General features: G+C 36.2%; 1 protein-coding gene across 1 annotated transcript; it reads left to right on the top strand.

Moving 5' to 3' along the window:
* The first annotated feature begins 268 nt into the window (after window positions 1-268).
* Window positions 269-14,769, top strand: LOC125223885 (copalyl diphosphate synthase 2, chloroplastic-like). The gene is made up of 15 exons (XM_048127196.1): window positions 269-365; window positions 10,184-10,273; window positions 10,325-10,377; window positions 10,450-10,744; window positions 11,335-11,521; window positions 11,602-11,816; window positions 12,246-12,366; window positions 12,602-12,714; window positions 12,810-13,039; window positions 13,115-13,230; window positions 13,306-13,404; window positions 13,498-13,737; window positions 13,839-13,938; window positions 14,126-14,326; window positions 14,404-14,769. The coding sequence occupies exons 1-15, from the start codon at window positions 269-271 to the stop codon at window positions 14,620-14,622; spliced, it is 2,376 nt and encodes a 791-aa protein (XP_047983153.1). The 3' UTR covers window positions 14,623-14,769.
* The last annotated feature ends 311 nt before the right edge of the window (window positions 14,770-15,080 follow it).

Below are 15,080 nucleotides of genomic sequence, written 5' to 3' on the forward strand. Positions count from 1 at the left end.
ACCATGTCACAACTCTAGCCAACTATATATACTCTGATATATTACCATTAACAACACGTAATTTTATTTTGGTAGCTAAAATGATAATTAGGTAGTTAATTGGTAGCCGGATTGCTACAGCTAGCTATCTCAAGCAAGGAGTTTTGGTCTTAACTCTAATAGTACTACCCTCCCTAATCATATTTAAAAAGCACAAATTTTCGATGCTTGACCACACTATATAAACTGTTTTCGATCAACTTCCCTCCAAAACTCAGGTAAAAGAAGAATGACCACTATGTCCCCTCTAAATTTGGGCCGAGCACCGGTTACCAGTCGCAGGTTGCAGCAACCGGCAAAAGTTTACATGCCCGAATTTTACACCGGTAACGACATATATTTCTGATTGTTCACACCATGTTATGTTAGTTAGACTTAGTTATTTACCTACTTCTCGTCATAGAAAAAAAATCTCCTAGTAATAAGTACCTTAGTATGTGTAGGCTGATAAATTCCCATGAGAGCTTTTTACTGATCGGGTTGGACTAACTATTTATCGAATTGACATAAATTTTTTTACTAATCGGGTTAGATTAGATCTCTATCGACCTGACTTATATTGTAGCACAAACTAACACATACTGATGAGTCAGCTATTTTTTTTTATTTTCGGTCAGATATATAGTGTTAGGATCGTTGACTGCACATTAGTTTGATATTATCCGCTTTGGGTCGAGCCTACTCCGCTTTTGACCAGGCTCGCCCGCACGGATTTGTTTTCGGGTTAGTCCCAAAATGCCTCAAATTTGGAGTTGGACATCACTTAATTATAGCTTACAACTTCTCTCACTCATTCGATATGGGATGAGTTTGTAACCCAATATACATATAAATACTCTAGTTATACTATGTTTCATGAAAGAACAAAACACATAGAGATCGATTGTCCTCGAGCCTCTGCATATCCGCAACACGTGGTTGACGAATATTCTTATAAAGTCTTTGCCTTTGCCTACTGCTGCAAGGGATCTAAAAGGCGACGAATCTTACTCTGATGTATAGCTTACCATAAGGGAACGTGTAGGGGTGATTCATCTGAGGAGTTACGAGGTTAAGGAGCTGGTTAGAGTTTTTTAGGAAGTTATGGAACACTTGAGAAATACTAAAATTCCTTTCTTGATTCCTATCTTTTTCTATTCAATGTTTAGCTTCTTTACGCCTTTACACAGGAAAGTCAACTAATGTTCATTAGGTTAGAGAAGCCAACCGGCAACTGTGTTGTGGATACAACTTGTCCAAACGGTCATCATTCATCAATATGTTAACTATTGTAAAAAGAGAGATTAGGGTAATTCTTGTGTATTGATTGTAATCGGTTCTTCCCTAGTTATAGGGTGATACAAATTTATTTTTAGTAGAGAATAATCTATTCTAATGTGTATCAATTACAAATCAATTATCAATCTTCCCTTCTATACTCTTCTCGTCATTTGGTATGATTTGCTTTTGGTAAGTTTGACACTCCCCCTCAAGCTGAGCAACTTGAATATCTTTGGGTTGACGGCTTTGGTGAGAATGTCGGCAAGCTGATCTTTTGATCGTACAAAAGGGAGATCAACTACACCGGCCTCAAGCTTCTCTTTTATGAAGTGACGATCGACTTCCACGTGTTTAGTCCTATCATGTTGGACTGGATTTTCTGATATGCTGATCGCAGCTTTGTTGTCACAAAACAATTGACTTTTCTGACTAGGTGGAAATCCAATCTCTGTGAGCAATCTTCGCAGCCAGAGTACCTCAGTAATGCCACTTTTAATCCCTCTGAATTCAGCTTCAGCGCTTGAAAGAGCAACCACTTTCTATTTCTTACTCCATGTGACTGAATTCTCACCAACAAATGTGAAGTACCCTCCAGTTGACCTCCTGTCGATAGGGTTACTCGCCTAGTCTGCATCAGTGTATCCATCAACTTCAAGATCCTCATTCCTTCGTAGTAATACTCCATAGCCGACGGTACCCTTAAGGTAGCGAACTATCCTCAATGCTGCATTCATGTGGTCTTCTTGAGGTCGATGCAAAAATTGACTGATCACCCCAACTACAAAGGCGATGTCTGGTCTAGTGTGTGACAAGTATACCAACTTGCCCACAAGTCGCTGGTATTCTTCTCTGTTGGCTAGTTTAGCTCCATCTTCAAACTTCATTCCATGATTCACCATCATTGGATTGTCTGCGGGTTTGCAATCCAACAACCCTGTTTCAGCAAGGAGGTCGAGCACATACTTCTTCTGTCTCAAGAATATGCCTTCCTTGGATCGCAGTACTTCTATTCCCAAAAAGTATTAGAGCGGACCCAGATCTTTCATCTCAAATTCTTGGAATAAATTTTTCTTCAAATTCTGTATCTCCTCTTCATCATCCCCAGTTATTATCATGTCATCCACATAGATAATTAGGCAAGCTACTCAACCATCTCTCTTTTCAGGAATAGGGTATGGTCTGAGTTGCTTTGAGAGTAGCCATTCTTCTTCATGACTTGTGCGAATCTCCCGAACCACACTCTTGGAGGTTGTTTAAGTCCATAGAGTGTTTTCCGCAATCTGCATACTTGACCTCCAAATTCTTCTGGGTAGCCCGGTGGTGCGTCCATATAAACTTCTTCCTTCTTCTTTAGCTCTTCATGTAAGAACGCATTAGTCACATCAAATTGGTGTAGTTCCCAATTCTTACAGGCAGCCACTGACAACAATGTTCGGACTGTGTTCATCTTGGCCACAGGAGAAAAGGTTTCTTCATAATCAATTCCATAAACTTGAGTGTATCCTTTTGTCACTAGCCGAGCCTTATACCTTTCGATGGATCCATCTGCCCTTCTCTTGATTGTAAATATCCAACGACAACCTATTGGTTTCTTCCCTTCTGGTAAGGGACATTTCTCCCAAATTCCGCTCTTAATCAAAGCATCCATCTCCTTTTTCGTAGCCTCCCGCTAATGCTTGTGCTTCATTGCCTGTTCAGCTGATTGAGGTATCTCCTCCTCTTCATAGAGAGTCATCTCAAATGCTCGGACCATTTCAGTTAGTGGTCCTTGCATGAGGTTGGCAATTGCATATTGGGCCTTGGGTCCCTTTCAGTCCGGTGAATATCGTTTGGGTGGTACACCTCTCGTACTTCTTGGTGGTAATCCAAAGTCTCTCCCGCTTACTGTAGGCTCATCATTCTCCCCACTCTCATGTCTCACATGGTTAGTATCATCAACTTCATTACTACTAACCTCGGGATCTCTTAACGGGGTTGATGGTAAGGCAGTGTCACTAATCTTTGAAGGTGTATCAAGCGTATTGGGTGGCCCAGTAGTACTGCTACTTGCATCGTCTGTTGGAGCAACTTCTGTCACAGGATTAGGCAAAGAAACGGACCGACTAAGGTTACAGGAACAGGTTCAATCTGGGTGTGGATGTGGGTGTGAGGCGTAGGGGCTGAAAAACAACTTAGCGGGTCATAATTTGGTGTTGTATCAGATATTGGTCTCTCCCCCTGACTGCTAAGTTGGTTATAGAAATATTCATCTTCAACAAAGTCACAATTCATGGTGATGTAAAGACGTTTATTTTTAGGGTCGAAGCATCTATAACCTTTTTTATCCTTCACGTATCTGATGCACTATTTATTAGCACTAATTCATGGTGATGTAAAGACGTTTATTTTTAGGGTCAAAGCATCTATAACCTTTTTTATCCTTCACGTATCTGATGCACTATTTATTAGCACTAAAAATACCTACAAGTTTACAGGATAGATCTAGTGTAGCTAAAGGTCAGTACCGGGATATCGAACACGGGGAATAAGATTGCAACTGTTTATCATACTAAGCGTCATATACTATCTAGAGACACAGAGTTTTTGGGTTTTGGATTTTATAAACTAGGCAAAAATAAATAAACTAAAAAAAGAAAACAAAATAATACAAAACAGGCTAAATAATGTAGAGTTTTAGGATCCAACCACTACGGCCTAGTGATGATTAATCTCATAGAACCTTTACCTTTATGTGTCTTTAGGATTATTAGGAAAGTTGCAATTCTAGAATAAGTCCTCTCTCGAGTGCACCTATCCAGTAGATTAGATTCTAACTATCAAAGTCTCCTTCCAATAGATTAGATTCTAACTCCTTAAGTTCCTAAAACTCAAGTCCTCACAAAAGGTTCCCCTCTCTCGAGTACAGATAGACCTATGTGTTGTACTCGTTCCTTTTACCACGTAAAACTAGCTATCTCTCGATAATCTAGTTAAACGGACATAGTTCTAAAGTTGGCCAGACAAAAGAACAATAAAAGCACAAGAACAAGCAAAACAATCACAAGAGCTAGGAAAAAGTTCAATTCAATAAATCAAAACATGTTCATAATAGTCTTCACCAAAAACCATACAAAAGATATTTAACTACTCATGGACAAGTAGTAAAAATCAATAAAAAGTACTAGACATGAAAGAAATAGATCAAACCCAAGGTTGAATCTTCAATCTTCAGTCTCTCTTGCCTGGATCTGCAGAGCTCCGCTCCAATGGAAGATGGATGAATTATGTATGGATTATGGAATGGAGGAATGTGTAGAGGGAAAAGGATTGGAGGCTCTGAGATGAATTATGAATTAGGTTAAGGAGGTATTTATAGGTTGGAAAAAAGGTTTAGAATGGTAAATAATATCCTCCAATTAATTAAAAATATGATATTTTCGGATCCTTCAAATAAAAGGAGAGATTTGGGCAATAATATATTCCTTCCTTGAATTTCCGCCAGCTTTGACTGCACTGAGCAACGTTCGTAGAATAGACATAACTTTCTCCATAGAACTCCGATTGAGACGTGCGAGATATCCACGCGAAGCTCTTTCGAAGATGAAGAGAATGACATGTAGTAAGCACTGATTGGACTTCAAAATCGCTGGAAGAATGGGCTCGAACAGAGGCTATTGCACTTTGGCCTTTTTTTCACCTTTTTCTATCTTTTTCTATCATTTATCAACAAACACGTCAAAAATACCAAATGTATAGAATACGCAATTACAGAACATAATTTGCATGATTGAAATTTAAAACAAGTCAAATCTAGCCCTTAAAAACATGCAAAATCCGTGTTTGTCAGTATCCCAAAAAAACACATTTAATAGAACATGAGGAGAGCTTGGAGCGATCTGATTTAGGCATGTGGACAAAAACAGAGCAGCCAAATATTTTGGGATCGAGTGTGAGAGGTGAAGGGATTTGGTTTTGTGTTGAGAGAATATCAAGCGGTGTTTTGAATTTCAAGATATATGAAGGAAGACGATTTAGTAGGTAGACTGAGGTGGCTACAGCCTCTGGCCAAAAAGATTTCGGAACCTGAGAGTCTTCAAGGAGTGCTCTAGTCATTTCTAAGATTTTTCTATTTTTCTGTTCTGCTACCCCGTTCTGTTCTGGAGTATGAGGACAAGTGGTTTGGTGCACTAACCCTTTTTCTATGAAGAATTGGTGCATGCTTGAATTCACAAATTCCCCCCATTGTCTGATCTAAGAATTTGAATTTTCCTATCATATTGGGTTTGTACAAGAGTATGAAAATGAGTAAACTTTTCAAAATCTTCAGATTTTGATTTCAAAAAATAAACTCAAGTCATACTCGTACAATCATCAATAGATAACAGAAAATACTTAAATTCATAATTACCCAAAACAGGGGCTGGACCCCAAACATCAGAATGTATTAGGGAAAAAGATGTGTTCACACGAGAGTTATTAAGCTTATAGGAATGTCTGTGGCTTTTTGCCAAATAACATGTATCACAATGAAAGGAAAACTGGGTATTGGAAAATTTGGTAAAGAGCAATCGTAAATATCCAATGGAAGGGTGTCCTATCAGAGCGGGTCGCTAACTGTGAGTCAAATTTAACTGATCCAGCAGTATATCTGGGCCAAAATAAAAAAAAATGACTAATCCGGCAGTATATCTGGACATAAAAATTTGGGCCAAGTAGTCCAACCGATCAAAAAAAAATTGGGCCGATTGTCCAATCGATTAGAAAAAAGTCCAACCCCTCCAAGGTTCACATTAAAGGGTTTGAGGGAGGGTGCTGGCAATTGAAACAAAAAATATAACATATAACTGTCTCACATCGGTGTCAAGAGAAAACTGAAACTAGTATATAAGTCTCATGTGCCCTTCCCCTATCACCAATTGGCTTTAGGATGGAACTCATGAATTTCATTAACAAGTAGCGGTAGCAGTTACTACTGATTAACAAATAAAATAAATATAATGTTGAAAGTATTTTAAGATGGTAGTACGTATAACGTTTTCTGATGATGTTTAAAGTTGACTAAATACACTAAGGAGGGAGACATCCCATGGGTTATTTTAATAAGTACTATACATCATTATTATTGACTCAATTCAATTTTCAAAGAGTGAAATATTGGTTGAGGGTATTTTAGGAATTCAATATAACTTATTTAATAATGTATATATGATTCTCATTTAAAAATCTATTAAAGATTAAAGTTTAAGCTGAAAAATGTATAGTTTATTATGGAATTAAATGTAGATACTACATAAGATTTTCTATTTGTGAAGAATCTGAATAGAAAATAAAAGGTCTTATTATTTTATATAATTATAAGTCATGGACTCATGGTTACTCATGGAGCGATAAAGCAATTCCACCATTTAATTTCATATTCTCTTATCCGTTGTTCGTAATTGGTTAATTTACACTAAATAGCAACTCATTTATCATGTTCTTGCTTGGTTTATGAATCCAATCCACAAAACCTAAAGGTTTGTCTTTTGTGGATTTATTTGGTTGTTTTAATTAAATGTGCACACATACCGATGAATTCATGAATTGAAAACTATTCTTAATTGCTGAGAATTTTTGGTTGATTAATTCAAAGTTCAATTTAGATTTGAATCGAGAATATATTTAGTTGACATTTATTTTCCGCTGAATGATTTGTATGCCTACTGCCGCCGCATCAACATGGAGGAATGAATTAAGCAACTTTGAGTTTTGATTTATGAATACAGCTGTCGCATCCTTGTGGATAAGGCCATCTCCAACCATTTACGTCAAACTCAAACCTATTTTTGAGTATACGTCACACAAAAAAGTAGTTTTACTCCAATCATTTACACCATCTTTAAGTTTACACCATTTTTTAGTATTTATCTAACAAAATTTTGGAGTAAACACCATATTTGGTGTTATTCCATTGAAAACTCTAAAAATGGGTTTGGGCTTGGGTTTGGTGTACGGTTGGAGAAATTATCTACACCAAAAATGAGTTTTGGTGTACGATTGAAGATGGTCTAATGATTTGATTTTGCATGCTTAACAAATCTTGTTTGTTGTTGAATTGATTATCAATTCAGGATCGGAGCGTCTTCATCTTGTTCTGGTCAAACATATTTAATTATTTGATTCAATTTGATAATGAAGAATTACGCATGCATATTCTTTTTGGATTGATCGAATTGATAATTCAATTCAATTGAGAATTGGATTGATAAAAACTTTTGACTAACTGTTTTGTTCTTTTTCAGTCATCAGGTTGTACATGTGCCAAAGTGTGATTTTGAATTGAGAATTCTTTATTATAAATATAAACAATAAATATCGAGATTGACTTTTTATTAATGAGTTGAGATTTTGATTCTACTTTATCGTGATATTTTTATTGTTGATGGATCGTGAATCAATTGATGTCTTCTAGTCGATTAATTGTGAATTAACTCATAATTGTCAAGTTTCTCAAATATTATTTGGTCAAATAAATGAGGATTTTTCTGATAGTTCAATACAGGTTTTAAACTGAAATTATTTGATGCTATCTCATGTTCCTTTATTTTTTTAATTTATATATTCAAAATAGATTAGTTAAAGTAAGACGTTGCAAAAATAACATTTTTTGTCTAGACTTGTTTATTGTCAGTGGCGAAGCCAGAATATTAACACTGGAGGGTCCAAATTACCATTAAAATTTATTGAGTGTGTTAAGTTCTAACGACGCAGAAACGTGAGCAATATAAAAAGCCGCGCTTGATAAACGAATGCTGAGAAAATTAATAGTCAAAGATTTTTTAGAGCATCGCACATACTTTACTAATATTATATGAAATATTTTCATATATATTAGATTAAAGAGTTGTTTTCTATTACAGAACTACTAAAAAAACCCAGCAAATGAACTACTTGCATAGCTTCAAAATCAAATTTACTAGTATTATACTTATAATATACTACTTATAATCATAAGTTAAAATTATTTATACAAAATTACTAATAAATAAAGCAAGCATAGAAAAAATAGTGAAGGTTTTAGGCAAGAATCGAACTCAATATCTCATGATGTAAAGGTAGAAACCTGGGTCAAATGCGCAAGCATTTCATACACTATAAATTTTCGCATAAATATATTATACACAGTACTTATTCAAATGTCCGAGGGGCCAAGGGCCCCCCGAATGTCCCGACCCCACCCTGCCTCCACCCCTGTTTATTGTGGATATTAAAATGTTGATGTGTGTATTTTAATGTCAATATTAATCGGTTTAAAGAAGATTAATATTTGGCACGCGATACGTACACACATAGTTGTTGTGACAAAAATGTGACAATTGTCCAAATTTTCAATTGTAATAGTAGATTGATAAATTAGAGTTGAATAAATATACTGTGGAGGGTGACACTTTGGGGTAATTTTAATAAAAATCGATATTTTGACGACTCTTTCAAATTTTAAAAAGTGAAATATTGGTTGATGGCGTAAATCTTAACAACTTGATGATAAGGCTGTTAGTACTTAGTAACATGTTCTAACCGTGGATTATAGATTAGAGGTTTATGTCATTTTTAGACATAGTAAGAAACCGTCATTGATATTTCCCCGTCCCACAAAAATATGCACTATTTCCTTTTTAGTCTGTCCCAAAAAAACATGCACTTTTTAATTTTAAAAACATTTTTCTCTTTGGGGTGGGTAGGACCCATTCTCCACTAACAATATTTTAATTATTTTGCCTCTCTCCCTCTCTCTTATTTTATCAATTCTGTATTAAAATCCATGCTGAACTTAAAGGGCATATTCTTTTTGGACGATAAGTATTATTTTTGTAAATAGAGAACGGAAAACTCAATTTTAATTTAGTGCGCATATAACCATCCCAAACAAATGTAGTGTCAAAACTTCAAATTTCCAATTAATTATTCCCATTTAAAAGATATGACAACTATTTATGACAATTTTTTATAAGATATGAAAACTATATAAATCGGCGTAGATCAAATCTAGCATGACAAGTTATCCCAATTTCAATAGGTAGTTGAGTAGTTAAATTGGTAGCCGGATTGCTACAGCTAGCTTATCTCAGGCAAGGCAAGGAGTGTTGGTCGTAAAAAAATTGAAAAAAAAGAATGACCACTATGTCTACTTTAAATTTGAGCACAACATCAGTTACCAGCCGCAAGTTGCAGCAACCGGCAGAAGTTCACCTGCCGGAATTTTACGCCGGTAACAACATATATCTTTCTTTGCTCAAACCATGTTTATATTTATTTACCTCTTTCTCGTCGAAGAAAAAAAATATACTTGTCAAATACTCCCTCCGTCCTCCATTAGCAGTCACAGTTTGACCGGGCACGGGTTTTAAGAAATGTAAAGAAAAGTTGGTTAAAAAGTTAGTGGAATGTGGGACCCACTTTTTTATATTGGTTTTATAATAAAATGTGAGTGAAGTGAGTTAGTGGAATGTGGGACCTACTACCATTTATGGTAAAAATAAAGTGTGACTCTTAATTGGGGACGGACCAAAATGGAAAAGTGTGACTCTTAATGGGGGACGGAGGGAGTATTCCGTAAGTGGTGTGATTAATGTCCATGAGACTTTTTACTGAACGAGTTGGACCAACTCTCTATTGCATTGACTTAATCTTTTACAAACTGGGTTAGACCAGCCCTCTATCGAACTGACTAATTAAATTGAAGCATAAATATTGTTTTTGGTCCAGTTATATACTGTTGGGTTAATTAAAAGTTTTAGCCTACAACCATCAATCGCTTATTTATCATGTAACTAAATTGGAGTGGCCCGTGAAACTTATATAATGGTTCTAATTCTCTCTTTTTACATTCACGTGAGATATTGATTGTTTTTATTTGCCGACCTAGTTTACGCATGGCTGAATAGTAGCAACAAACACGCCCGATTGAGTTGTCGAATTCGTCGTAAGCAGCTACCGAAATTAACTGAATGTCGAGGTACGTACCCGAGCAAACAGAGTTGTTTGACGAGAGCCTTAGTTACTGCAGTGGCAAGTTTGGATGCGTCCCATGTGAGTGAAGAATTAAACACTCATCTTCAAGTAAGCTTGAACTGACACATCAAATTCGTCACAATTAATCTTGAACCGAAATATATTGGTTTGTCTGTGAAGGTGAACAATCAGATGGAGGACTGTATCGAGCATGTCAAGAATCTGTTGATGACGTCGGGAGACGGGCGAATAAGCGTGTCGCCCTATGACACGGCGATAGTGGGCCTAATCAAGGACTTGGAAGGGCGCGAAGCCCCACAGTTCCCGTCGTGCCTTGAGTGGATAGCGCAGCACCAGAAGGCCGATGGCTTGTGGGGGGATGACTTCTTCTGCATATACGATCGGATTCTAAATACCTTAGCGTGCGTGGTGGCCTTGAATATATGGAACCTTCACGATGATATGATCGAAAAAGGTTTGTCTACTTATTTCTATATTGTTTAATTAGAAGGGTAAATAGCCAAAAAAACCACGTTAAAAAATTCTAGTAAAAAATGACCGATTAATCACAACTTTGACGAATTTCTGAATTGTCCCATGGATTTTTTTTAATTTGAGGGAAATTGAGCGTGGCAATATGAACACCGGGAACGTATGGCGTCAATGCCGTGGACGTACGGCGTGGAATAAATTATTAATTGACATTGTTTCACATTAGATTTACATCTTTTACACAAAATAGGGATGAAACAAGACATGCAAATTAGCAATTGTTGAGAATGATTCATATTGAAGACATAAATCTGAGGTAGAACAGTGTCGTTTAATACTTTATTCAACGTCATTCGTTTCTTGTATCCACATCACATGCATGTTCCTTGTATCTATGTCACACTCAATTTTTCACATATTCAAATCAATAGGATAATTTAGAAAATCATCAAAGTTATGATTTAATCGACCATTTTAAAAATTTATAGAGCTGATCAGAATTTTACCAAACTTTGTGATTTTTTTGCTATTTTCCTTAAAATAAATATGCTATGCATTGTATTTGTCGATTAGGAGTGGTGTACATCAATGAAAATGTGCACAAACTCAAAGATGGGAATATTGAGCACATGACATCAGGATTCGAGATCGTGTTTCCTGCCCTTGTCCAAAGAGCCAAAAACGTGGGCATTCAAGGCCTTCCCTATGATCATCCCCTCATCAAGGAGATTGCTAGAATAAAAGAAGAAAGATTGAAAAAGTAACTAGATAATTTCTTTTGAAATTGACGAGTATTGTGTAACCAATCAAAATTCAAATTTGTAACATGGCACTTGACAGGATACCCAAGGATATGATGTACCAAATGCCAACAAGTTTACTATATAGTTTAGAAGGGATGGGAGATTTGGAGTGGGAAAAGATGCTGAAACTGCAGTCAGCCGATGGCTCCTTCCTCACATCGCCCTCGTCCACCGCCTACGTCTTCATGCACACCAAAGACCTAAAATGCTTCGATTTCATCCAGAACGCCGTTAATAATTGCAACGGTGGTGGTAATTCTTATTCTCATTTTAGGTTAATTTTTTTTATCAATTTCACAAGTTATATAAAATAAACGACGGTTATATCATAACATTGATATTTTTCTTAATTTTCTTCAAGGGGAAAATTTCAACGTCCTGGCGTGGCACATACATTTATAAAAAATTAAAATGTGGTAGACTAACTATAGTAGATGACGCTGTTTTAATTATAAAACTAAAGATGTGGCTTTGGTTATATGTATTTTCCGTATACCACATCAGAATTAGTTTTTCCCAAATATGAGATTATGAGAAAATTGAAAAATAATGTCAAGATTATAAAGCCTAAAGTTGCAACATTGACCAGATCTAAATCGACCAAACTTGATATTTTTTCTAACAATTTATCTTTTAATTAATTAAATAGCTAATTTGTGGACTATTGCAACATATGTGTAGCGCCACATACATATCCCGTGGATATTTTTGCAAGACTTTGGGCAATCGACAGACTACAACGCCTGGGAATTTCTCGTTTCTTCCCGCAAGAAATTAAGACTTTTTTAGATCACGTCAAAAGGTGCGAATGTTTATACTCTCTCAGTCCCTAAAAATGCTCTTTTTGTTATTTTGTCCGTCTCACTTTCATTTTTGGAAACATTTTTCACACTTGATTAGTATTTTTTTTTTCTCATTCTCTTTTATTTTTTTCAATTTCATATTAAATTTGTGTGGTTCCCAAGTCTATGGTCAGTATATGATAAAGCGGCATTGATTAAAAACATAATTAATCAGTGTTAATTTTTGGAGCACAGTGTTTGGACAGAAAAGGGTGTTTTCAGCGGGAGAGGTTCGCAATTTTGCGAAATTGATTGCACGTCCATGGGCGTCAGGCTTCTAAGAATGCACGGATACAATGTCGACCCAAGTATTTATATATATTTTTCTTATGCATATATAATTAATAATTCAAATATTTCGAAACAAAATAATTAATCCTATGGTTTCACTTCACTTGATTAGATGTACTTGAACATTTCAAGCAGCAAGACGGTAAATTTTCTTGCTACGGTGGTCAGATGATCGAGTCAGCATCTCCAATATACAATCTCTACAGAGCTGCCCAGCTGCGATTTCCCGGAGAAGAAATACTTGAGGAAGCTTCACAATTTGCATATAACTTTTTGCAACAAAAGATAGCCAACAATCAACTTCAAGAAAAATGGGTCATATACCACCACTTCATCGATGAGGTCATTACATATTCCAAATTAAATTATATAAATTCCTTTTGATTTTCATATCAATGAATCTTCATATTCAAACAGGTGAAGCTCGGGCTGAAGATGCCATGGTTCGCAACTCTACCACGAGTTGAGACTGCGTATTATCTACAAGATTACGCTGGTTCGGGCGACGTATGGATTGGCAAGGTTTTCTACAGGTTAATTAGCATCACAAATAAATATTTCTTCTCTTTTGGTGAACTGGTGATCCTATATCTAACTTATACATACAGGATGCCGGAAATCAGCACCGACAGATATAGAGAGCTTGCGATATTGGATTTCAACAGATGTCAAGCACAACATCAGTTGGAATGGACTTACATGCAAGAGTATGCCTATAGTCTCAGTTGATCATACAATTACCTAAATGGAGTAATATCTTACGTGCAATTTTGTACATTCGTGATAATTAACTTGTGCAGATGGTACCACAAAAGTAGCGTTAGTGAATTCGGGATAAGCAAACGAGACTTGCTTCGTGCTTATTTTTTGGCTGCAGCAACCATATTCGAACCCGAAAGAACACAAGAGAGGCTTGTGTGGACCAAAACCCAAATTGTTTCTAGGATGATCACATCATTTCTTAACCATGGAACTACACTATCTTTGGAGCAAAAAACACAAACCGGACACAACTTTGATGGCCTTGATGAAATAATAGGGTACATATACTATCCTATTTTTACATAAAATTCTAGTTTAATTAGTGCTTAAACCTCAACCTATTTTCCTTAATTTTCTTGAATTGCTTCATAAATTATAGTACTATGGAAGATCATGGACTGGCTGGAACTTTGTTGACAACCTTCCAGAAACTTCTAGATGGTTTCGATAGATACACTCGCCATCTACTGAAAAATGCTGTGAGTCCAAATGTTAAATGTTATCAATAAACCCTAATTGTGGACTATTAATGATCTCAATCAAGGATTAATAAATTAACTTAAAATGGGATTGATAATTAGGATTCATATTATTTTCAATATAACATAAAAATGTGATGGAAAATACTAATCATTTTCTATTTGTTTTCGCGGAATTGATGCGCAGTGGAGCAAATGGTTCATTAAACTGCAGCAAGGGGAGGCGAACGGTGGGGATGAGGCGGAGCTCCTAGCAAACACGATCAACATCTGCGCTGGTTTCACTGCTTTCAACGGAGACGTATCGACGCACCCTGCAGAATACACGACTCTCTCAACCCTCACTAACAAAATCTGCAAGCGCCTTAGCCTAATCAAAGATAAAAAGGTTTGTTATTATCTTTGTGTTTCCTTGCAAGAAAATATAATATATGTTGCGAATTATTCTTGACTCAACATGTTCAGACAATGGAAGTTGTGGACGGGGGCATAAAGGACAAGGAGCTCGAACAGGATATGCAGGCGTTGGTGAAGCTGGCACTCGAAGAAAATGGAGGCTGCATGCACAGAAACATCAAACAAACGTTTTTAGCAGTTTTCAAGACTTTCTACTACAGCGCCTACCACGATGATGAGACCATCGATGTTCATATTTTTAAAGTGCTGTTTGAACCGGCTGTATGAATACTTTCAGCTCCGACAGTATTGTTAAACATGGACTGAGGAAGAAGAAAGATTTTGAAGCCACTGTAGAAGGTTTGAAGGAGTTGATTTGTTGTAAGTGACTCCTGTTACAGTCTAAAAATGTAACCTTACTAATTCAGTACAATAATGAATCTTAGCGTGATTAAAATGTAGATCAAACTACTAAGTACTCCCTCCGTCCGCAAATAAGAGTCTCGTTTTTCCATTTTATTCCGTCCTCGAATAGGAGTCCCGTTTTTCCATTTTAGTCCGTTTTCGAATAAGAGTCCCAGTTCTCTTTTACTATAAATGGTAATAGGGTTACACCTTCTACTAACTCATTCCACTCACATTTCATTTAAAAGTAATATATATATAAGTTGGACCTCAATTCCTCTAACTTTTTTCCATCAACTTTTTGTAACATTTTTTAAAACTAGTGCCGCCATGAAATAAGA

The sequence above is a fragment of the Salvia hispanica genome, chromosome 4 (genome assembly GCF_023119035.1).
Source record: "Salvia hispanica cultivar TCC Black 2014 chromosome 4, UniMelb_Shisp_WGS_1.0, whole genome shotgun sequence".
Lineage (NCBI taxonomy): Eukaryota > Viridiplantae > Streptophyta > Magnoliopsida > Lamiales > Lamiaceae > Salvia > Salvia hispanica.